This window comes from Salmo salar, chromosome 27 (assembly GCF_965601325.2).
Source record: "Salmo salar chromosome 27, fSalSal1, whole genome shotgun sequence".
Classification (NCBI taxonomy): Eukaryota; Metazoa; Chordata; class Actinopteri; order Salmoniformes; family Salmonidae; genus Salmo; species Salmo salar.
Window position 1 is genome coordinate 9825689 of NC_138317.1, and position 23804 is coordinate 9849492.

Consider the following 23804-nt stretch of genomic DNA (forward strand, 5'->3'; position numbering starts at 1 on the left):
TCATTCGACTGCATCCTCACTAACGTTAACCCTCTGCTGCTGGTCCCCCGTCGGCTGTATCTCCCCTGTACTACTTTTCTTCTTAAAGAAAGAAGAGATATCCGTGGACTTTCTCTTCATTGTCTGCAAATTGACATAGCTTACTAGCTACGATTAGACACTGTAGCTAACGCTATACCAGCCCATAACGTCAGCTAGCTAGATGCTCTGGCAGTCCTAAGTTCATCAAGTGGTTTGAAAGTCATTCTAGAAAGCTACGATAACTCTAACTATAGTTAGCTAACACTCTCTATGCTGCAGAGTAACCTTAAGGCATAAAATAGCTAGCTAAGCCTCCCCAATACCTAATTTAACTAGCTAACTAACATAAGCTAGCTAGCTAGCTAGCTAGCTAGGTAATTCGACACCGTCAAAAAACGAACAGTTTACTATAACTGGTATTGTATTGTATGACTTACTTACCCGTTAGCAGTCTGGTGGTCTCAACTCTGCAGGCATCTGCCAGCTAGCCTAGCTTCCGATGATGCTATCAGAGACACGAGGCTGAGCTCAGCTGCTGCTGTCCATGAGGCAGACTGTCATCTGGCAGTGCACTGTGCAGTAGCAGGCCGGGAAGGGGTGACGGGTCGGAGTGTGACGCAGTTCCGGACGGTCAAAAGCGTCTGGCTGGCTATGCATTTGTTATTTTCTTTCACATGAACTATTATGAAAAATATACATTATTGATTTAAATGAATAGTACCTAATGTAAAATATCAGATAGAAGCATGTTATGCATATGCAACTTGCGAGGGGACTCGGTGGGGGTGCCAGCGATTGAATCAGGGTGGCCGTGGCCCCCCGTGGTCCCCCTGGCCACCCCTTGGCGGCGCCACTGGCCTACGCGCTGTCTATTATCTATGCATAGTCACTTTACCCATACCTACATGTACAAATGACCTCAACTAACCTGTACCCCCGCACATTGACTCTGTACCGGTACCCCCTGTATATAGCCTCGCTATTGTTATTTTATTGTGTTACTTTTTATAATTTTTTACATTAATTTACCTGTTGTATTCGGCGCATGTGACAAATAAAATTTGATTTGATGTTCGGCCATGGAAACCCATTTCATGAAGCTCCCGACGAACAGTTCTTGTGCTGATGTTGCTTCCAGAGGAAGTTTGGAACTCTGTAGTGAGTGTTTCAACTGAAGACAGACAATTTTTATGCGCTACTCGCTTCAGCCCTCGGCGGTCCCGTTCTGTGAGCTTGTGTGGCCTACCACTTCACGGCAGAGCCGTTGTTGCTCCTAGACGTTTCCACTTCACAATAACAGCATTTACAGTTGACCGGGGCAGCACAAGCAGGGCAGAAATGTGACGAACTGACTTGTTGGAAAGGTGGCATCCTATGACGGTGCCACGTTGAAAGTCACTGAGCTCTTCAGTAAGGTCATTCTCCTGCCAATGTTTGTCTATGGAGATTGCATGGCTCTGTGCTCAAATTTATACACCTGTCAGCAATGGGTGTGGCTGAAAAAAGCCAAATCCACTCATTTGAAGGGGTGTCCACATACCTTTGAATATATTGTGTATATATCCCATATTATTTTGCATGTTCTGACTGCTCCTCATTCTTGAGTATAAAACAAGTGCACAGTAATCTAACAGTGAGTCAAGGCTGATGATAGAGTACCATAGTACATAACTACTGTGTGTGCATCTGTGTTTGTTTATGTACATGCATGTTGCTACAGTAGCCTGTAGGAAGTGGTGAGCTACTGTTTAACACCTCTGAGCGTTCTTTGACATCTCTATTCCAAAATGCCCGTCATGTCGAATGCCCTCTCATTCTCAATTTCCTCCTCTCCCCTCTCACTCATTCGTTCCTTGTCCCACCGCTCCCCTGTTTGTCCCGAAAGCATTATTGAGGCCAGGATATTAATATCATTCCATTGAGAGAGAGAGAGAGAGAGAGGAAAGAGGTGACGACATGCAACCATGAAAGCCTGGTATTCATCTGCTTGCTCTAGTTACCGTCTGTCCTCAACAACTAATAGGGAAGTCAACACTCACTACCCCACAACTATATTACCTCTATTTATTGGAAACACTGACTTCATTTGTGGTCTCTGGTCCCACATACTAGAACTATTCTCGTAATCATAGTTTGCTAAGGCCGCTTCAGGTTACAGTCCACTGGAAGTCAGCCTAACATTCAACCATATTAGGCCTGTGTGACATACTGTATCTATCTCCACTCACATGCACTGTCCTCATTGACATGTCTCACCTCCTTCTCACCTCCTTCTCTTTCTCCCTCAAACTACCCGGCCCCTCCCTGTCTTTCATACCCACTGGTTGGTTGGTAGGCCCTGGTCTGTGTTGGTGGATTGGGGCTCAGGGGGCTGTGGTTGCTGGGACCTGGGCCTATTCTCTGCCACTCTGACGCCTCCAGGCTTCACATTAAACATTCAACAACTCAGCAGTTTGCTTCCTGAATGCTCCTCTAATTATAGAACCTCGTAGCCTGACTCTCCCTTTTTATCTCACTGAATCAGAGGGGCATTCATACGTGTGTATCTCTTATGCAATACATAAGTGTGTGTGCGTGTGTGTTTTTGTTTGACGATGTGTCAGTGTGTGAATGACTGGGTGTATAAGTATGTGGGTGCGTGGCGTGTGTGTTCGAGTGCTTGTAATGGGGTTATTCCAGGGTATTCCTGTTGCTTCATTTATTTTGAAAAGGGATGCGAGACTGGCTGACCACTCCTCTCTGCCAGCTTCAGTTCTGAGGTAAATTCAGAGGAAACACAAAGTCTGCTTTCTCTAGGTGCTTCCACAGAATGGCCAACGACTGTCTCTGGCTCTCAACTCCTTTTAAAACTCCCACATCTTCCATTGCCTTATAAAACTGATAGTGTGGGGGGGCTCCAAATGGCCTCCAAATGACCGCCAAACACTATGAATCAGTAGGTAGCCAGATAATGGCGCTTTTAGCTGAACAGAAGGACATGTTTCCTTTTTAACCCAGTTTTCACCTAGTCTCATCACATCACGACATGACTCAACTGGCCTGGTGTTTGAAGGCGGCAGCAGTCTTGGCCTGCCCAGCATGTGAGCGAGACACGGCGATGGCCTCGTCACAGAGAGGGGAAGAGAGAGAGGAACGAGAGGGAGAGGTTGAGAGAGAGGTGTAACTGTGTCGTAGCCACAGGGGCAGTTCACTCTGTTACCTCCCTCTATCTTAACTTCTGCCAGGAGAGATTGAAAGATGTCGATAAAGAGAACAACACACTGAGAGGCATCTCACTGCCTCATGCTGCTGTCACCACCTTCATTATTTTTATTTATTGTTTTTATTTTTATTTAACCTTTATTTAACTAGGCAAGTCAGTTAATAACAAATTATTATTTACAGTGACGGCCTACCCCGGCCAAACCCTAACCCGGACGACGCTGGCCGCCAATTGTGCGCCGCCCTATGGGACTCCCACTCACGGCCGGTTGTGATACAGCCTGGAATTGAACCAGGGTCTGTAGTGACGCCTCTAGCACTGAGATGCATTGCCTTAGACCGCTGCGCCACTCGGGAGGCCCTTTATTAACCTGTTATTGCGCCCTTCTGCTCTAATGAATTTAGTCTATTAAACCAGTAAACCTGAGTTCCCAGAGACTCATCCCAGAGACACAGGCCTCAGTCCTCAGTTAGAGCTCAGGGCTTACAGAGGGTTTACCAGCTCGTCTGCCTACCCCACTGGCTGTCAGTCTTTGTGAACAACCACACAGTGACATGAATTGGATTGTTTGTGTGACGGTGAGCTTTAATTACTTAGGCCTACTGGAGTATAGTACTGTATCAGTAGCCTACTGGAGTATAGTACTGTATCAGTAGCCTACTGGAGTGTAGTACTGTATCAGAAGCCTACTGGAGTGTAGTACTGTATCAGTAGCCTACTGGAGTGTAGTACTGTATCAGTAGCCTACTGGAGTATAGTACTGTATCAGTAGCATACGGGAGTATAGTGCTGTATCGGTAGCCTACTGGAGTATAGTGCTGTATCGGTAGCCTACTGGAGTATAGAGTTGTATCGGTAGCCTACTGGAGTATAGTACTGTATCGGAAGCCTACTGGAGTATAGTACTGTATCAGTAGCCTACTGGAGTGTAGTACTGTATCAGTAGCCTACTGGAGTATAGTACTGTATCAGTAGCATACGGGAGTATAGTGCTGTATCGGTAGCCTACTGGAGTATAGTGTTGTATCGGTAGCCTACTGGAGTATAGAGTTGTATCGGTAGCCTACTGGAGTATAGTACTGTATCGGAAGCCTACTGGAGTATAGTACTGTATCGGAAGCTACTGGAGTATAGTACTGTATCGGAAGCCTACTGGAGTATAGTACTGTATCAGAAGCCTACTGGAGTATAGTACTGTATCGGTAGCCTACTGGAGTATAGTACTGTATCAGAAGCCTACTGGAGTATAGTACTGTATCGGTAGCCTACTGGAGTATAGTACTGTATCAGAAGCCTACTGGAGTATAGTACTGTATCAGAAGCCTACTATGCCCCTTTGTGTTAGTTTGTGTCAGCCATATCTCTGAATATCGACTATATCCCTGAATAATATGACATTTACACACACACAAAACATATTGATTTTATTAAGCATAATCAAAGTTGCCAAGGTGAAATATAGCACAACGGTATAATAGGGACATCCCCAGTCTTCCCTTTTACTTTGGTTGGAAGTCCCTGGTCAAAAATAGACCCATGGTTTTATTGTCTTCATTTTGCATTATGTATTTGCAGAGGCTTTGTAAAGTGTAACCCCAAAACAGCTCTGACTCAGCGGCTTGTGTAACAACTATCGGGTTTTTCAGTGGCACATCGGTATTATATCAAATTGACTTACAGTAAGTTGGTGTGTGCGTGCATAGAGGCAGTATGTAGGTTCATAGGGTTCCTGGGAAGGATGGAGGATCCTAAAGTACTTAGACTGTACAGTTTCAGTGTCTTGTGGAAATAGAATTGCTGAGACTAGGCCAAACAAACTGAAAGCACAAACTGGCCCCACTTAATGTCCAAGAAGAGTAATGTCTCTGTCAAGAGGCTCTGCATACAGTTGACTCACCTTGCAGCAGCAAGCATAACAATATCTGACATGTCTGAGAGGTTTTTAATTCAGAAGACAAGAAACTAGAGCTGCTTAGAGGCTAAATAAAATGTCATTAGGGTAATTGTACATCACAGCGAGAGATTGCGTGTGTGCGTGTGTGCGTGTGTGCGTGTGTTTGTGTGCGCGCGAGCGAGCGAGCAGCAGTCGAGTGGGAGGACAAGTGAGGGAAAAAGCGTGTGCCGATCACAGAACCTAGACCGTTGAGTCTTCAGCCTGTTCATGCCCATCTGCCATGCCTCCTCACTCACACTCATCCCTCTTTCTATTTATGTCTCCCTGTCTCTCTCTCTCTCTCCCAAGTCATGTAGGGGCTACATTAATTTTATATCCCACAAAAATTATCCGAAAAGGTCTAACTTTGGATACTAGATGCTTAAACTATCAAAACCCTTCCAAATATATTGTTACTTGACAAGAATACTTTCTTAATGCCAGAGATGACACATTTGTTAATGTAATGAAAGTTATATAATGCCATTTACACAGAACAGTAACTGAGTACAGCTCTAATACCCACACTGAACAAAAATATAAACGCAGCATGAAAGTGTTGGTCCCATGTTTCATGAGCTGAAGTAAAAGATCCCAGAAATGTTCCAAATACGCACAAAAAGCTTATTTCTCTCAAATTTTGTGGACACATTTCTTCACATCCCTGTTAATGAGAATTTCTCCTTTTACCAGGATAATCCATCCACCTGGGGGGGGAAATTGGCATGCTGACTGCAGGAATGTCCACCAGAGCTGTTGCCAGATAATTTAATGTTCATTTATCTACCATAAGCCGCCTCCGTCTTTTTAGAGAATTTGGCAATGCGTCCAACCGGCCTCACAAACGCAGACCACGTGTATGGCGTCATGTGGGCGAACGGTTTGCTGATGCCAACGTTGTGAACAGAGTGCCCCATGGTGGCGGTGTGGTTATGGTATGGACAGGCATAAACTATGGACAACGAACACAATTGCATTTTATTGATGGCAATGTGAATGCACAGAGATACCGTGATGATATCCTGAGGCCCATTGTCGTGCCATTCATCCGCTGCCATCACCTCATGTTTCAGCATGATAATGCACAGCCCCATGTCGCAAGGATCTGTACACAATTCTTAGAAGCTGAAAGTGTCCCAGTTCTTCCATGGCCTGCATACTCACCAGACATGTCACCCGTTGAGCATGTGTGGGATGCTCTGGATCGACGTATACAGCAGCATGTTCCAGTTCCCGCCAATATCCAGCAACTTCGCACAGCCATTGAAGAGGAGTGGGACAACGTTCCACAAGCCACAATCAACCGCCTGATGAACTCTATATGAAGCAGATGTGTCGCGCTGCATGAGGCAAATGGTGGTCACACCAGATACTGACTGGTTTTCTGATCCACGCCCCTACTTTTTTTAAAGGTATCTGTGACCAACAGACTCATCTGTATTCCCACTCATGTGAAATGCATAGATTATGGCCTAATTTCAATTGACTGATTTTCTTATATGAACTGTAACTCAGTCACATATTTGAAATTGTTGCATGTTGCGTTTATATTTTTGTTCAGTATAGATTGAAGGAGAACCAGATGAGGAACTTCTTTATGCTTTTTAACATTTTAATTTGTTACCAAAGGGAAAAAGGGTATTTTCATAAGAGCTTTTTCTCTTGAAAGCCTTTTACAGAATCACGCATTTTCCTTTACCTCTGAAAAGGAATCTCATAGGAGACATATGAACAGAATTATTTTCTGACAGTCAGTGTAGTACACTTTTACACAGTTTCCAGGGACAATCTATTTTTGTCATCAAGTTCAGCTTGAAGTGACACGAACACACACACACACACACTTGGGTGTATGGCAACTCTCACAGAGTCATGTAGACATAAAAAGGCACTCACGCAGGGCTATATAAAGCTATCATCCGCACGCACGCACACACACACACACACACACACACACACACACACACACACACACACACACACACACAGATTGCAATTATGTTTCATCATAGGAGAGTAGGGGCTAGTGCCAACCTGAGGGTACAGTCTTAGAAACAAAAAGGTGCTATCTAGAACCTAAAAGGGTTCTTCGGCTGTCCCCATAGGAGAACCTTTTGAAGAACCCTTTTTGATTCCAGGTCGAACCTTTTTTGGTTCCATGTACAACCCTTTCCACAGAGGGTTCTAGGGTTGGGAATTGCCAGGGACCTCACGATACAATGTTATCACAATACTTAGGTGCCGATCTGATATATATTGTGATTCAGTATTGTGATTTTTATTTAATTTAATTTATTTTTTAGCGATTCATTGTTCCAAACATATTCCTGCAGAGGGACAGGAGAGAGCCATGAGAAAACGAGTTTTGATGAGTCATAGAAATAAAAGTGCAGAAAGCTAATTGGCTCCCTGTTTAAAAAGAAGATGGAGAACAAGCTATAAAGGAAAACTATTGGAATTTTGTTGCAGGTACAGCAAACTAGCGCAAAAATAATTTTGCGATATTGTCAAAACGGTATGATATATCATCAAAAATAATATCCCGATATGTAACTATCTGTTTTTTTCCACCATCGCTAGAGGGTTCTACATGGAATCCAAAAGGGTTCTATGTAGAACAGAAAAGGGTACTCCCTGGAACCAAAAAGGATTCTCCTATTGGGACAGCCGAAGAACCTTTTGGAACCCTTTTTTCTAAGAGTGTATGATGAGAGGGCAATTACCAATTCTGCTGACTACATGACAAAAGTATGTTGACACCTGCTCATTGAACATCTCATTCCAAAATCATGGTAATTTAATATAGAGTTGGTCCCCCCTTTGCTGCTATAACAGCCTCCACTCTTCTGGGAAGGCTTTCCACTAGATGTTGGAACAGCTGAGGTCGGGCACTGATGTTGGGCGATTAGGCCTGGCTCGCAGTTGGTGTTCCAATTCATACCAAAGGTGTTTGATGGGGTTGAGGTCAGGGCTCTGTGGAGGCCAGTCAAGTTCTTCCACACCGATCTCGACAAACCATTTCTGTATGGACCTCGCTTTGTGCATGGGGGCATTGTCGTGCTGAAACAGGAAAGGGCCTTCCCCAAACTGTTGCCACAAAGTTGGAAGCACAGAATCGTCTAGAATGTCATTGTATGCTGTAGCGTTCAGATTTCCCTTCACTGGAACTAAGGGACCTAGCCCGAATCATGAAAAACAGCCCCAGACCATTATTCCTCCTCCACCAAACTTTACAGTTGGCACTATGCATTGGGGTAGATGGTGAAGAGTGATTCATCACTCCAAAGGACGCGTTTCCGCTGCTCCAGAGTACAATGGCGACAAGCTTTACACCACATCAGCCGACGCTCTGCATTGTGCATGGTAATCTTAGGCTTGTGTGAGGGTGCTCGGCCATGGAAACCCATTTCTTGAAGCTCCCGATGAACAGTTATTGTGCTGACATTGCTTCCAGAGGCAGTTTGGAACCCGGTAGTGAGTGTTGCAACCGAGGACAGAAGATTTTTACATGCTTCAGCCCTCGGCGGTCCCGTTCTGCGAGCTTGTGTGGCCTACCACTTCGCGGCAGAGCCGTTGTTGCTCCTTGACGTTTCCATTTCACAATAACAGCACTCACAGTTGACCGGGGCAGTTCTAGCAGAGCAGAAATTTGACGAAGTGACTTGTTGGAAAGGTGACATCCTATGACGGTACCACGTTAAATGTCACTGAGCTCTTCAGTAAAGCCATTCTACTGTTTGCCTATGGAGATTTCACAGCTGTGTGCTCGATTTTATACACCTGTCAGCAACAGGTGTGACTGAAATAGCCGAATCCACTAATTTGAAGGGGTGTCCACATACTTTTGTATATATAGTGTATATAAATTGCCATTATTTTTATACTCCGTAGCTATCCATGATTCAACAGTGGCCCTTTCACTTCACCCCGCCAGCCAAGCAGATCAGGGAGGGAAGAGGCACCATGGTTACTGCACTGCTGCTGGGATAACATAGAATGTTTATTTCCACCTCATCGCGTGTGTGTGTGTGTGTGTGTGTGTGTGTGTGTGTGTGTGTGTGTGTGTGTGTACGTCTGTAACGTGGTGGAAATCTACTACAGTTTCATCAATATAGTTAAATGTTCTTCTTTCAACACAACCTGGGATGATAGCCTGTAGCCTTTGTCTAACGCTATCCCTATGGGTCAACCTGTCTTAACTGTGGCTATTGGCTGTTATTAAGGGTTGTGCAAGGCAAGAGAGCAAGCAAACAGACAACATCCAGTTCTTTCAGCCAAAGTCTCTTATCGATTGGTGCTGCTATCTGTCAATCACTGACCCAATAGTATTTCAATCAATCAGGGCTAGCTATATGCAGTATCTATGTTAGCCCAGCCCTTTTCCTATATACCCTTCTGTCAACAAGGGCCGAAGTCTGATGTTTTATGACTCATACTGGTTGATCCTCTGTCTGTGTCTGTCTCTCAGCCTCCTGCACTCAAAGGCTACTACTGGAATCAGAATCAGATTTGCCTTGTCATAGACCTGTCATAGACCTGTCATAGACCAGGCATACTTTAGGAGGAGGAAAACAGGCCAGGACACAGTTATGACGCTGTTATGACACAGTGTGTGCTTAGAAGGTGGGTATATATAGGCTACCTTAAAGACAGTGGCACAGATTCTGAATATCAACCCTCATAACCCTCCCTCTGATTCTCTCTTGCCCTTTCCTCTTATCTTAGCATGACATTACTTTCTGCATACACACACCCTCTCACCTATAACACTGTATCAATACACACATACATTAATCAGTGCTATAATTACCAGTGTCTGCATTATATATATGAGTAAATGACAAGAGTACATGTGTTATTTGTGTGTGTGTGTGTCAGTGCATACATAAGTGCCACAGTCACTGAGTGGGTCGCTGTTTGCTCGGCTCCTAGTGCGCATCGTCATGGCAACCGCAGTAGAAGCGCAGTGTGAAGTGGAGAGCAGCTTGCGACGTGTGTGTGTGTGTGTGTGTGTGTGTGTGTGTGTGTGTGTGAGAGAGAGGGTTTCATATTGACGGAGAGAGACAAAGGAGAAGAGCAGATGAGAGAAAGAGAAGGAATGAGAGGATAAATAATATAGGAGCTAATTGGACTGATGAATAAGTTTGCTTCCTCTTCAAGACACATTATCTCATCATCATTAGTAAGTAAAAAATGCAAGTATTTCGCTTTCCAAATGGCTGTATCTAATGAGGAAGTGTGAGTCAATGAGCATGTCTTTATCAGTGATTATGCCAGGTGTCTATGTGTGTGCATAGTGTCATTTATTTATTCTTCCTGACTATCTGCGCCAAGAGTTAATTGTGAAGTAATAACAGCGAGAGAGAGAGAGAATGAGGAAGGAGGGGAGAGGTGTGTCATACTGAGCATGCTCCCTGTGCTCTCTGCTCTGCTAACTTCCTGTTCTCTTCTTCCACCTCACAGACGGTTGATTGAGAGAGTGAGAGACACACACACAGAAGAGAAGAGGAGAAGAAAAAGAGAGAAAAGGACTACAGAAGAAAATCGGACCGGAGCAGCCACCAAGAAGGATTTAAGACATTTTGAATAACCCACAAAGAGGTCGTTCTATACATTTTATAACGTTCCTCTATATTTTTTTCCTCCTCGTTTGAATTGAGAACCATTTACTAAGGAGTGACAGTGACGTTTCCTGTTGTATTCATTCTCCTCTTTGTGGTTTACAGTAACAGTTTACTGTAATTTTGGACCCCAATGTCGGTTTGGACGAAAGCACACCTGTGACTTTTCTCACATTCTTGATTTGGAGCATCTGAGTGTGAGAGGTGTGAAAGCTAGTGGGAGGGAAGGGGAATTTTGTCTATTTCTTTCTTTCTCTTTCGTTTTCTCGCCTATCGTTCCATTTGTGGGTTTAAGAGGAAGAGAAAAAGGGTTTCCAACTGGGTATCAGTGACATTCCGTTCTGGTTTCACCCGAGGACAAGTACTCCCGAGTGTGAATTGGAGTGTGTTTGTGTTAGTGTGTGTGAGGCAAGCTTCCTTACGGTCATATAAGACTATAATAAGAGCGGAAAAGGAAAGACACTACCGTGTGTCACTTTCTGGGAAAATGGGATCGGAAAAGGACTCGGAATCCCCCCACTCCTCGGTGAGCGGCATTCCCAACCCCAAATGCCGGGCACCGGGAAAACGCCACGGACGCATCTCCTTCCACAGCCTCTTCCACAGCAAACGGGGTTCCCGGAGTGCCAAAACAGGGGCAGCCACCCCTTTATCCCAGCTCCACAACCAACAGCATCAACAACAGCAACTCGCCCCCCTTGTTCCCCCCGTAGTCCCTTCCACACCTAACCCAGCCCCTACCAACACCACCACGGACGTTCCCCAGGGCCCAGCCACTGCTCAGACCTCCACCCCAGCAGAGCCCCTTTCTTCTAGCCAGACCTCCCTGGGTCCCCCCCAGTCCTCCAGCTCCACCACCTCCAGCGCCTCTCCTCCAGCAGACTTCCTGGAGTGCCCCCTGTGCCTGGTGCCCCAGCCCCCCGAACAGCTCCCTGAGCTGCTGGGCTGCAGCCACCGCTCCTGCCTGTGCTGCCTGCGCCAGTACCTGCGCATCGAGATCACTGAGAGCCGCGTCCACCTCAGCTGCCCCGAGTGCTCGGAGCGACTGGCGCCTCATCAGGTGGCGGACATCTTGGGAGACGCAGCGCTGCTGGAGAAGTATGAGGAGTTTCTGCTGCGACGCTGCCTGGCCTCCGACCCAGACTGCCGCTGGTGTCCCGCGCCCGACTGCGGGTAAGAATCAACTCTCATTGTTTCCTGGCCTTAACCTTAATCTGAACCTGGGTGTAAACCTGAACCTTAAGCCTAGCTCTATAGAGTCATCACTGTCTAGCCATGCAGGAAGGAGTGGAAGAACCTTAAAGCTCTTTCTGACCACAAATAGGATTTCAACCCCTAACCCCGAACTTAAACCTTACCTTTACCTAACCCCTACCCTGAACACTAACCATAACCTTTTTTTTTTTTGCAGAGTCATGCTTTCAAAGCAGTGTTCTGCAAATTATATCATAAGTCCGAGGCTGATTGTCGTAAACTGGAATGACCTACAGTATTATAACAAGCTTTATTGGCTCTGGCAGAGGTGACAGTTGGCACTATGAGGGTGAAAGGAAAGGTTTATAGCCTAGAATTCTCTAAGTGGGTTAGAATGTCAGACTATTATGTGGTTACAAGGGGAATGACAATGCTCGGAGGCTGATCGTTTAATGTGATATGGGGAAATTTCTGATGAGCTGGTATGAGCATGTTTGTGTGTGTGTGTGTGTGTGTGTGTGTGTGTGTGTGTGTGGGAGGGAGGGAAAGCACAGATTCTCTATGATGGTTATATTCAAAGGAAACATGTCTGTTTGATAATGTGAATCCTGTCAGACAAGGGGAAGGACCTAGACAGTGGGCTGGACTATAGATGACCTACATTCTAAAGAAACCAGAGTGACTCAATACACTACCATTCCCTTCCTACAGTCCTACCATGGAAAGGTCTAGTGTGGTTTGTGCCACCTAGAGTGGAGGTTTCCAAAGCAGTACATTGTGTGTGTGTGTGCGCAGGTGCACGCGTGTATATGTCTCATCATTGACCCACTTGAAGAGTGCAGATTCCATACACATGTATGTTATAATGGTACTAACTACATTGTCATGTAAGGAATATGTGGTCTTGGTTATTGTAAATTGGCCTGGATTGTCTCTGGCAATAGAGTCGCTGGGATATATTTGTCTCAATTTCTTTCTTTCTTTCTTTCTTTCTTTCTTTCTTTCTTTCTTTCTTTCTTTCTTTCTTTCTTTCTTTCTTTCTTTCTTTCTTTCTTTCTTTCTTTCTTTCTTTCTTTCTTTCTTTCTTTCTTTCTTTCTTTCTTTCTTTCTTTGTCTTTCACTTCTTCTTTTTTAATCTGTTTTTCACTGTCACAAAAACCACAGACTCCTTATCTCTTTCTCACTAGAATGATCACACACATACACACATATACAGAGACACACACAGATACACAGACTCAATCAATTACTTTTGTGAACGGCTCCTTTAACTCTTGAGCTTCATTGTCCTTTCGTCTCATCGGTCAGTTCCCTTTCCATTCCCCAATCAGACCTCACTCTACCTGATTGACAGTGAGAGACAACCAATCAGATCAGTGATCGGTCCACCGGTCGCTCCGCAGGCTGTCGGTTGCTATGGTGACTAGTGATGTGGCATAGAGGTAGCCAGTGTTACCAGGGGTAACAGAGAGGTTGGGATTTCTATAATTGAAGTGATCATTACACACTCACTGGACTGAGTGTGTGTGTGTGTGTGTACAGAGTTACAGACAGTGTATGTGTGTTTCTGAGGGTTCTGTCTATCTCACTTTTGTATCTGTATTACATTTGTAATGTTGAAAACAAAGCCGTTTCACACCATTTAAAGCAATGAAATCTTGGACACTAGATGTGGCTGTCAGAGTGCATTTGCTCCGAAGGTGCAGCTTGTAAGCATTGTACTCCTCAGATTGCCACCGGTCAAAGCCATGATGTCAGTCATTATCGTGCTCCACCGCAGCAGAACCGACTACTCAAATGCAGCGTTAACATGGAATGTTCCTACAGGGAAAAGGCTGCCTTGGCAACTTGTGTCTCTGCTCTGTTACAACAAGTCATTGAGCTTCGGCTTGAAGACATGTTGCCAGATTGAATAAACAAACAGTCATTGGGAAAGAAACTAGCTCAAACTGGATTTAAGGGGCTGCTAGAAACTGTGTTAAAGGGGAAAACCCATAGTGCTGGAAACATTTCCCCTAGTTTGAGGTTTTGAAAGAGAGAGTAGGGATTCAACAGTTTCGGTATTTGACATCTGGTTTGCCTGTGTAATGGAATGCTGGAGGCCTTTAAGAGAGCGGTGGTCAATAAGATTGAGTGCTCAGCTTGAATACCAGTACCTACTTTCAAAGCAATAGTTGTGTGACGGATCGTATGTCATTTTTAGCATTGTTTTCTGATGAGAAAGAGAGTAACTTCCGAATTAAATTCAGTTTTGCTCAGTCTGTCTTTGAACACTGTCACTCACTAGTAGTGTTGTATTAGATTAAATACCATTTCATCTTTACATACAGTGCTTAATGATCTTGTTACATTGTCGAAAATATAAGAACCCTGCCTCCCCTCATGGTGATGTGGCAGCCTACTTCCTGTGTTGAGCACAGGAGGTTGGTAGCACCTGAATTGGGGAGGACGGGCTCGTGGTAATGTCTGGAGTGGTATAAGTGGAATGGTATCAAATACATTAAACACATGGTTTGATGCCATTCCATTTGTTCTGTTCCAGCCATTATTATGAGCTGTCCTCCCCTTAGCAGCATCCACTGGTATTGAGATGTTTGTGTATGGTGTCATGCAGATCAGCCTGGTCTCATAGACTAAACGTAACATAGTAAACGTAAATCCGGGACACTCAAGTTAGTATGATATGTTACATTTGGTATGGTTACATAAGACAGATGGTGTTCAGAGATAGATGGGAGGGGTTGAGTGGAGCTGAAGGGTCGGACTAAAAACAACAAGATTACTAATGTAAAATATACTGTGTCTGTAAAATGTGTACAGGTTCAGAACTTTTGTGAAACAGCACAGTTAAAAATATATGGCAAATAGAAATCAAAACTGAATGGTCTTCAGAGATCGATGGGAGGGGTTGAGTGGAGCTGAAGGATGGGACTAAAAACAAACAAAAGATAACTATTGTAAAATACACTGTGTCCGTACAATTTATATAGTATTTATAAGCTGGAAGTAGAAGCCTAACTGTTGCTGTCCATTAGTTTACTCCAATTAGGGGAGGGATGGTAGGGTTAAGGGAAAATAATAAAGGAAAATATATTTACAAAAAAATATATGGGGGATTGGAAATGATGCAGACAATTACATTGATGGAAGCCACAATCTATCTGCAATATTAAAACTGATTAACCCAAAAATAATAGTTGGTCGGGGTGGATGGGTGGGCGTATAACGCGACCATCTAGTAACCAAAAGGTTGTGACTTTGAATCTCATCACAGACAACTTTAGCATTTTAGCTAATTAGCAACTTTTCAACTACTTACTACTTTGCAACTACTTAGCATGTTAGCTAACCCTTCCCCTAACCCTTCCTCTAACCTTAACCCTTTAACCTAACCTTAACCCCTAGCCTAGGTAATGTTAGCCAGCTAGCTAACGTTAGCCACCTAGCTAGAATTCTTAACATATCATATGTTTAGCAAATTCGTAACATGTACTACGCTTTGCAAATTCATAATATATTGTACGATTTGCGAATTCGTAACATATGTAATAAGAATTGTAATTCGTAAACATATCATACGAAATGGGTGATGGACATCCAGAAAATAATACATACCGTAACATATCATACTAAATGGAGTGTCTCGGATTTACATACAGAATAATACGAAATGCTCTGAGATCAGGTTGTGTAGATGCAATTCTGATAATATGCTATGAAGTTTAGCTCTTGGTCGTTTTCCCCTCATGCCCTTTATTTAGGTTACTCTAGACAGCCTGAAATCACCTTTTGCCTATTTCTCCTGCCTCTCTTTTTCCTTAACTCTTACCCTTTGTTCTAACATACTCTCTCCACGGCTCAGTAAATGTAACCATTTGTCCGGCTACAGTGTATTTACATTTGACCTTAACCACTTCCTCCAAGGCTGCTGTGTTCCCTCTCTCTTTCTCAGTGCAGTGATGTAGTTTTCACTTTGCAATTGATTTCGCATTAGCCGAATTGTGCCTATAAAGGTTTTCTGAAAATCAAACATCTCCCTCTTTCTCCCTCTGCCAGGTTTGCAGTGATCGCTTCGGGCTGTGCCAGCTGCCCCAGGCTGGTGTGTCGTAGAGAGGGCTGCTTGGCTGAGTTTTGTTACCACTGCAAGCAGGCGTGGCACCCCAACCAGACCTGTGACTCGGCCCGCCAGCAAAGGGCGTTCTTCCTGCACACGCATAGCAACCACTCACCCAGCTACATGCAGGAGCACGGGCCTGGTAAGTACTTTGATGACTCTTCATAATGTTATTATTATGTCTCTGTATTAGTCGCCCTCTTCTCATAAAGCAATTTTCAGACCTCTCAGGTTCCAAAGGACAGAACAAAAAGTCTGTATAAATTAGCCCTTACCACAACCTGTTATCTGTCTCAGCCTGTCTCTTATACTAGCTGTTGGCAGTCAATGTCTCCAAACCAATTCTCCTCTGTCTCTGGTAAAAGTAGAAGTCCCTTTTAGACACAGATCTAGAATGAGTTTTCCCTCCCCAAATCCTAACGGGAAACCATAAAACTGACCTCAGATCAACATTGTCCCGAATCCTCCTCCCACTAATCAACCTACCCACTCTCTCTCGTCTCTAGCTGATGACATCAAGCCCTGCCCACGATGTGGTGCCTACATAATCAAGATGAACGACGGCAGCTGTAACCACATGACCTGTGCAGTGTGTGGTTGTGAGTTCTGCTGGCTCTGCATGAAGGAGATCTCTGACCTGCACTACCTCAGGTAACTCTCAAGACTACGGCAGTTCGCGTCAACACAGTATGTAACGTAGTAGTAGACTACTTTCCATGTGCCAAAAATACGTATAGGCCTACCCACCCTTAGTGGAGTTGCCAACAGCTGGATGCATACGGTTTTTAGGGATACAGCAAGTTTAGTCGAGCTTCCATTTCTGTTGAAAAGCGGATGTGGGAACTCCGGAACTCCTTCGTTTACGCCTGCTACATTAGGTTTAGGCCTACATGACATCCACCCAATTTTAAAGCATGATTGTCATTACTGGTGCTTTTTTTTCATTCCTCCAGAAATTCTTTTAAAAAAGAAATACCTACACATTTTATGGAATTAAGATCAAACTAAATACTGACACAAACATAACTGAGTTAAAAGTGTTATTGTTTTTGATAAGGCTACACAAAATATCAATTTCAACAATTTTACTGAGTTACAGTTCATATAAGGAAATCAGTCAATTGAAATAAATAAACTGCGCCCCAGCCCAGTCATGTGAAATCCATAGATTAGGGCCTAATTTATTTATTTCAATTGACTGATTTCCTTATATGAACTGTAACTCAGTAAAATTGTTGAAATTGATACTTGGTGTATTATCCCACTGTATTATCCCACTGGGGAGCCAGGCCCAGCCAATCAGAATTAGTTTTTCCCCACAAAAGGGCTTTATTACAGACATAAATACTCCTCAGTTTCATTAGCTGTTCGGGTGGATGGTCTCAGACGATCCCACAGGTGAATAAGCTGGATGTGGAGGTCCTGGGCTGGCGTGGTTACACGTGGTCTGCAGTTGGACGTACTGCCAAGTTCTCTAAAATGACGTTGAAGGCGGCTTATGGTGGAGAAATTAAGATACAGTTCTCTGTCAACAGCTCTGGTGGACATTCCTGCAGTCAGCATGCCATTTACACACTCCCTCAAAACTTGAGATCTGTGGCATTGTATTGTGTGACAAAACTGCACATTTTAGAGTGGCCTTTTATTGTCTGCAGCACAAGGTGCACCTGTGTAATGATCATGCTGTTTAATCAGCTTCTTGATATGCCACACCTGTCAGGTGGATGGACTATCTTGGCAAAGGAGAAATGTTCACTAACAGGGATGTAAACAAATTTGTGGCCAAAATTAGAGAGAAATACATTTCTTGTGCGTTTATATCTTTGTTCAGTATATATTCATACAGTAAAATGAATGAACATTTCCACAGATTTTCCTTACATCATATGAGCATCCTGTAACAGTGGATAACAGGCAGTGATGCATGTCTCACTGCTGTGCGACGTTTAGCAGAGGGCTCTGAATTCATAATGACACAGCCTTACCTCACCTCAACTCCTCTGTTGTTGCGGTGTACCTGTTCCCCGGGCGCTGAAGACGTGGATGTTGATTAAGGCAGCCCCCCCACACCTCTCTGATTCAGAGGGGTTGGGTTAAATGCGGAAGACACATTTCAGTTGAAGGCATTCAGTTGTACAACTGACTAGGTATCCCCCTTTCCCTTTCCAGAACTAATCAGTCTTCTGTCTACCCCTCTGCCCTTGCTATTCACCTATTTCTCCCCCTTTCTTTCTATATGTTTGCTCTTCATTCCTCCTTTTTCTTTCTCTTTCACAATCTCTCTCCCTCTCTCTGTATTTTCTACCCATTCCATCGTTTCTCTTTTTTCTTACTTTTTCCCACCCTCCATATCCCACCCTCCATCTCTCTCTCTTCTTTCTCTCAGTCCGTCAGGGTGTACGTTCTGGGGAAAGAAGCCGTGGACTCGTAAGAAGAAGATCCTGTGGCAGCTGGGCACTCTGATCGGAGCCCCAGTGGGCATCACCCTCATCGCTGGTATCGCTGTGCCTGCCATGGTCATTGGGCTCCCCGTCTATGTGGGGCGCAAGGTGGGCAACCCCTTACTGAACCCCCCCACTCACATTTAGGACTACACTCAGTCATTTAGCAGATTCTCTTATCTAGAGTGGTTTACTGTGAGTGCATATACATTAAAAGGAAAATAATGAAAGTATTTACTTTTCATGAAGTTTAACAGAAAAGCAATCCATTGTAGAAATGAAATGTGACCGTGCTGTTCTTAAACATTTAGTTAGTGTCAATTTGATGTTTAATTTCATGGTGGTACTTTCATTTCCTCCTTATATTCCAGTAATTGAGAAATACAATTCCTGAAATAGATGAGCTTTCAAACCATAGGAAACTCTTTTTTTTAGTTTCAGTATGACGCTACAACTGTTCTATGGAAACAACATAGTTGTGAAGAAATGTTGTGTCATGACAGAATTGCAGAATTACCTCATTTGAAGGATATCTCTTTAGCGCACCCTTGTGGAAATACAATGTAACTGCGAGTTTGAATTTAAACTCATTTGAATGATGTACTATAGCCCTCCAACACATACTTTATTGTTCCAGGCCCCTAAGCCTTACCAGCTGTAGAAATACCTTTCAGAGTATTACCAGTTGTACTCAGCCAACTCCCTACCATCCACTCTCAACCAGAGATGTAATGCTGTAATAGGCCTAGGTAAAGTAACTTTGATGGTGGTACTAATGACTTTTTCAAAATTTTTGTTAGGTTACAGCCTTATTCTAAAATTGATTAAATAGTTTTTTTCCTCATCAATCTACACACAATACCCAATAATGACAAAGCAAAAACGGGTTTTTAGACATTTTTGGTAATTTATCAAATAAAAAAAACGGAAATATCACATTTACATTAGTATTCAGACCCTTTACTCAGTACTTTGCTGAAACACCTTTGGCAGCGATTGCAGCCTCTATTCTTATTGGGTATGACGTAAAAGCTTGGCACACCTGTATTTGGGGAGTTTCTCGAACTCTTCTCTGCAGATCCTCTCAAGCTCTGTCAGGTTGGATGGGGAGTGTTCCTGCACAGCTATTTTCAGAGACGACATTCAGAGACTTGTCCTGAAGCCACTCCTGTGTTGTCTTGGCTGTGTGCTTAGGGTCGTTGTCCTGTTGGAAGGGATCCTTCGCCCAAGTCTGAGGTCCTAAGCATGCTGGATCAGATTTTCATCAAGGATCTCTCTGTACTTTGCTCCGTTCATCTTTCCCTCGATCCTGTCCCTGCCGCTAAAAAACATCCTCACAGCATGATGCTGCCACCACCATGCTTCACCATAGGGATGGTGCCAGGTTTCCTCCAGACGTGACGCTTGGCATTCAGGCCAGAGAATCTTGTTTCTCATGGTCTGAGAGTCTTTAGGTGCCTTTTGGAAAACTCCAAGCGGGCTGTCATGTGCCTTTTACTGAGGAGTGGCTTCTGTCTGGCCACTCTACCATAAAGGCCTGATTGGTGGAGTGCTGCAGAGATGGTTGACCTTTTGGAAGGATCTCCCATCTCCACAGAGGAACTCTGGAGCTCTGTCAGAGTGACCATCGGGTTCTTGGTCACCTCCCTGAACAAGGCCCTTCTCCCCTAATTGCTCAGTTTGGCCAGGCGGCCAGCTCTAGGAAGAGTCTTGGTGGTTCCAATCTTCTTCCATTTAAGAATGATGGAGGCCACTGTATCCTTGGGGAACTTCAGTGCTGCAGACATTTTTTTGGTACCCTTCCCCAGATCTGTGCCTCGACACAATCCTGTCTTGGAGCTCTACGGACAATTCCTTTGACCTCGTGGCTTGGTTTTTGCTCTGACATGCATTGTCAACTGTGGGACCTTATATAGACAGCTGTGTGCCTTTCCAAATCATGTCCAATCAATTGAATTTACCACAAGTGGACTCCAATCAAGTTGTAGAAACATCTCAAGGATGATCAATGGAAACAGGATGCATCTAAGCTCAATTTCGAGTCTCATAGCAAAGGGTCTGAATATTTATGTAATAAAGGTATTTCAGTTTTTTATTTGTAATAAATTAGCAAAAATGTCTAAAATGTGTAAAAAATTAAGGGGTCTGAATACTTTCCGAAGGCACTGTAAGTCTGTGAAAAAAAAGAAAAGAAATCCCCTTTCACGACATATGACCTACTTCTCCCAAGTGTTTTATAATATAATTGTATCTGAATCACAGTACAGACATTTTATCTGCAACAGCCCTTTTTTGCTAGCCTGGTCCCAGATCGGTTTGTGCTGTTTTGCCAACTCATTGTGCAAAACAGCACACACAGATTTGGGACCAGGCTACACTGTTTGACCGTTGTGAAAGTTCAGGATGTGTATTACCTGTATAACTTCCCTTCACCTTCACTAAGATCTATCTTTTTTTTGTGATAGATTCACGCCCATTATGACGGGATGAAGACCAGTCGCCACAGGAGGAACCTGGCCATCACAGGGGGAGTGGCCCTGTCAATCATCACAGCTCCTGTGATTGCAGCCGTCAGCGTGGGTATTGGTGTGCCCATCATGTTGGCGTATGTCTATGGTGTTGTGCCCATCTCTCTGTGCCGTGGAGGAGGCTGTGGTGTCAGCCGAGGAAAGGGGCGTGGCATGCGGATCGACTTTGACGAGGACGATGGCCCAATCACAGGTGAGCAAGACTTCAATAGCTATAATTTTTGCTTTAATAGACTTAATACTGTAAAATACAACAACAACTCTTACCTACATGTACAGTTGAAGTCGGAAGTTTACATACACTTAGGTTGTAGTCACTAAAACTCGTTTTTCAACCACTCCACAAATGTCTTGTTAACAAACTATAGTTTTGGCAAGTCGGTTAGGACATCTACTTTGTGCATGACACAAGTAATTTTTCCAGCAATTGTTTACAGACAGATTATTTCACTTATAATTCACTGTATCACAATTCCAGTGGGTCAGAAGTTTACATACACGAAGTTGACTGTGCCTTTTAAACAGTTTGGAAAATTCCAGAAAATGATGTAATGGCTTTAGAAGCTTCTGATAGGCTAATTGACATCATTTGAGTCAATTGGAGGTGTACCTGTGGATTTATTTCAAGGCCTACCTTCAAACTCAGTTCCCCTTTGCTTGACATTATGGGAAAATCAAAAGAAATCAGCCAAGACCTCAGGAAAGAAAATTGCAGACCTCCACAAGTCTGGTTCATCCTTGGGAGCAATTTCCAAATGCCTGAAGGTACCTCGTTCATCTGTACAAATAGTATGCAAGTATAAACACCATGGGACCACGCAGCCGTCATACCGCTCAGAAAGGAGACGCGTTCTGTCTCCTAGAGATGAATGTACTTTGGTGCGAAAAGTGCACCAAAGATGCTGGAGGAAACAGGTACAAAAGTATTTATATCCACAGTAAAATGAGTCCTATGTCGACATAACCTGAAAGGCCGCTCAGCAAGGAAGAAGCCACTGCTCCAAAACCGCCATTAAAAAGCCAGACTACGGTTTGCAACTGCACATGGGGACAAAGATCGTTCTTTTTGGAGAAATGTCCTCTGGTCTGATGAAACAAAAATAGAACTGTTTGGCCATAATGACCATTGGTATGTTTGGAGGAAAAAGGGGAGGCTTGCAAGCCGAAGAACACCATCCCAACCGTGAAGCATCATGTTGTGGGGGTGCTTTGCTGCAGTAGGGACTGGTGCACTTCACAAAATAGATTCATCATGACGAAGGAAAATGATGTAGATATATTGAAGCAACATCTCAAGACGTCAGGCAGGAAGTTAAAGCTTGATCGCAAATGGGTCTTCCAAATGTACAATGACCCCAAGCATACTTCCAAAGTTGTGGCAAAATGGCTTAAGGACAACAAAGTCAAGTTATTGGAGTGGCCATCACAAAGCCCTGACCTCAATCCTATTGAAAATGTGTGGGCTGAACTGAAAAAGCATGTGTGAGCAAGGAGGCCTACAAACCTGACTCAGTTACACCAGCTCTGTCAGGAGAAATGGGCCAAAATTCACCTAACTTATTGTGGGAAGCATGTGGAAGGCTACCTGAAACGTTTGACCAAAGTTAAAGAATTTATAGGCAATGCTACCAAATACTAATTGAGTGTATGTAAACTTCTGACCCACTGGGAATGTGATGAAAGAATTAAAAGCTGAAATAAATAATTCTCTCTACTATTATTCTGACATTTCACATTCTTAAAATAAAGTGGTGATCCTAACTGACCTAAGACAGGGAATTTTTACTAGGATTAAATGTCAGGAATTGGTAAAAACTGAGTTTCAATGTATTTGGCTAAAGTGTATGTAAACTTCTGACTTCAACTGTATGTCTCTCTTTTATGTTACAAACGATATTAAACTGCAAATGAATTGAGATAAGAAATATTGAATCGAATTGACAAATATCTCATGCATCAAATAAAAATATCAAATAATTGTCCCCCAGTGGCTGATGCGTGGCGGGCCCTCAAGTCCCCCAGCCTGGGTGAGAGCAGCCTGGAGGGGGCAGCCAGCGGCCTCAGCACCACCTCCCCCAGTGATGGTCTCTCTGTGGCCCCCGGGGCCCTGGGGGACACCCCCCACTTTAACACTTTGGCAGGGGGTGCCCTTGGAGCCAGGACTGGCAAATACAACAGGTATGGAGGGGACCCAGCAGGGAAGAGAACCTGTTCTGTACGTCTTATGGAGGGGAATGTGTATTGTAAGCAGGGAGACGGTATAAATAGGGGCCAAGTAAGACTTAAACAAACTAACTACAGTTGTTGTTGTCCCTTTGAAAGTTATGTATCTTGGTTGTATGAGGATTGCTCTTATAACCTCTGCTGTAAATGTAATGTGATATTATGTTGAACAGTGTAATAACTGTTGTTGGTATGACCATATAATAATCATGTTTTGTGTTGTTTCAGGTTGGAGCTCCAGGGAGGGAAGCTGGGGAAGGACGATGCCCAGAGAGAGACAGGTAGTCTGGGAGCGGGTAGTGACTGTGCCAGCACCCGGGGCATGGCAGGCTCCATTATCTCCTCCTACACACTACCTGACAGGTGAGTGTCACAATCTCCCTCTCTCTTACATACACACACACGATTTTGAGAAAATCTGCTCCTCCTCCTTGATTTACAATCTAGTCTCAATCTGTTTCTATCGGTCTGCCGTTGTTGTCTCTGATGCAACTCCTCAATTTCCTTGAATCTCTCTTGAGTCTGAC

The 23804-nt window shown here is 44.0% G+C and overlaps 1 protein-coding gene across 1 annotated transcript in view; it reads left to right on the plus strand.

The window, feature by feature from the left end:
* Window positions 1–23804, plus strand: part of LOC106588464 (E3 ubiquitin-protein ligase RNF19B) — a 32542-nt gene that overhangs the window by 4629 nt on the left and 4109 nt on the right. The window contains exons 2-8 of the mRNA XM_014177529.3: window positions 10620–11950; window positions 16028–16227; window positions 16592–16736; window positions 18472–18634; window positions 20992–21247; window positions 23043–23232; window positions 23506–23640. Of these exons, the coding sequence (XP_014033004.1) occupies window positions 11265–11950; window positions 16028–16227; window positions 16592–16736; window positions 18472–18634; window positions 20992–21247; window positions 23043–23232; window positions 23506–23640 (1775 nt within the window). The 5' untranslated portion in view covers window positions 10620–11264. The remainder of the gene's footprint in view (window positions 1–10619; window positions 11951–16027; window positions 16228–16591; window positions 16737–18471; window positions 18635–20991; window positions 21248–23042; window positions 23233–23505; window positions 23641–23804) is intronic.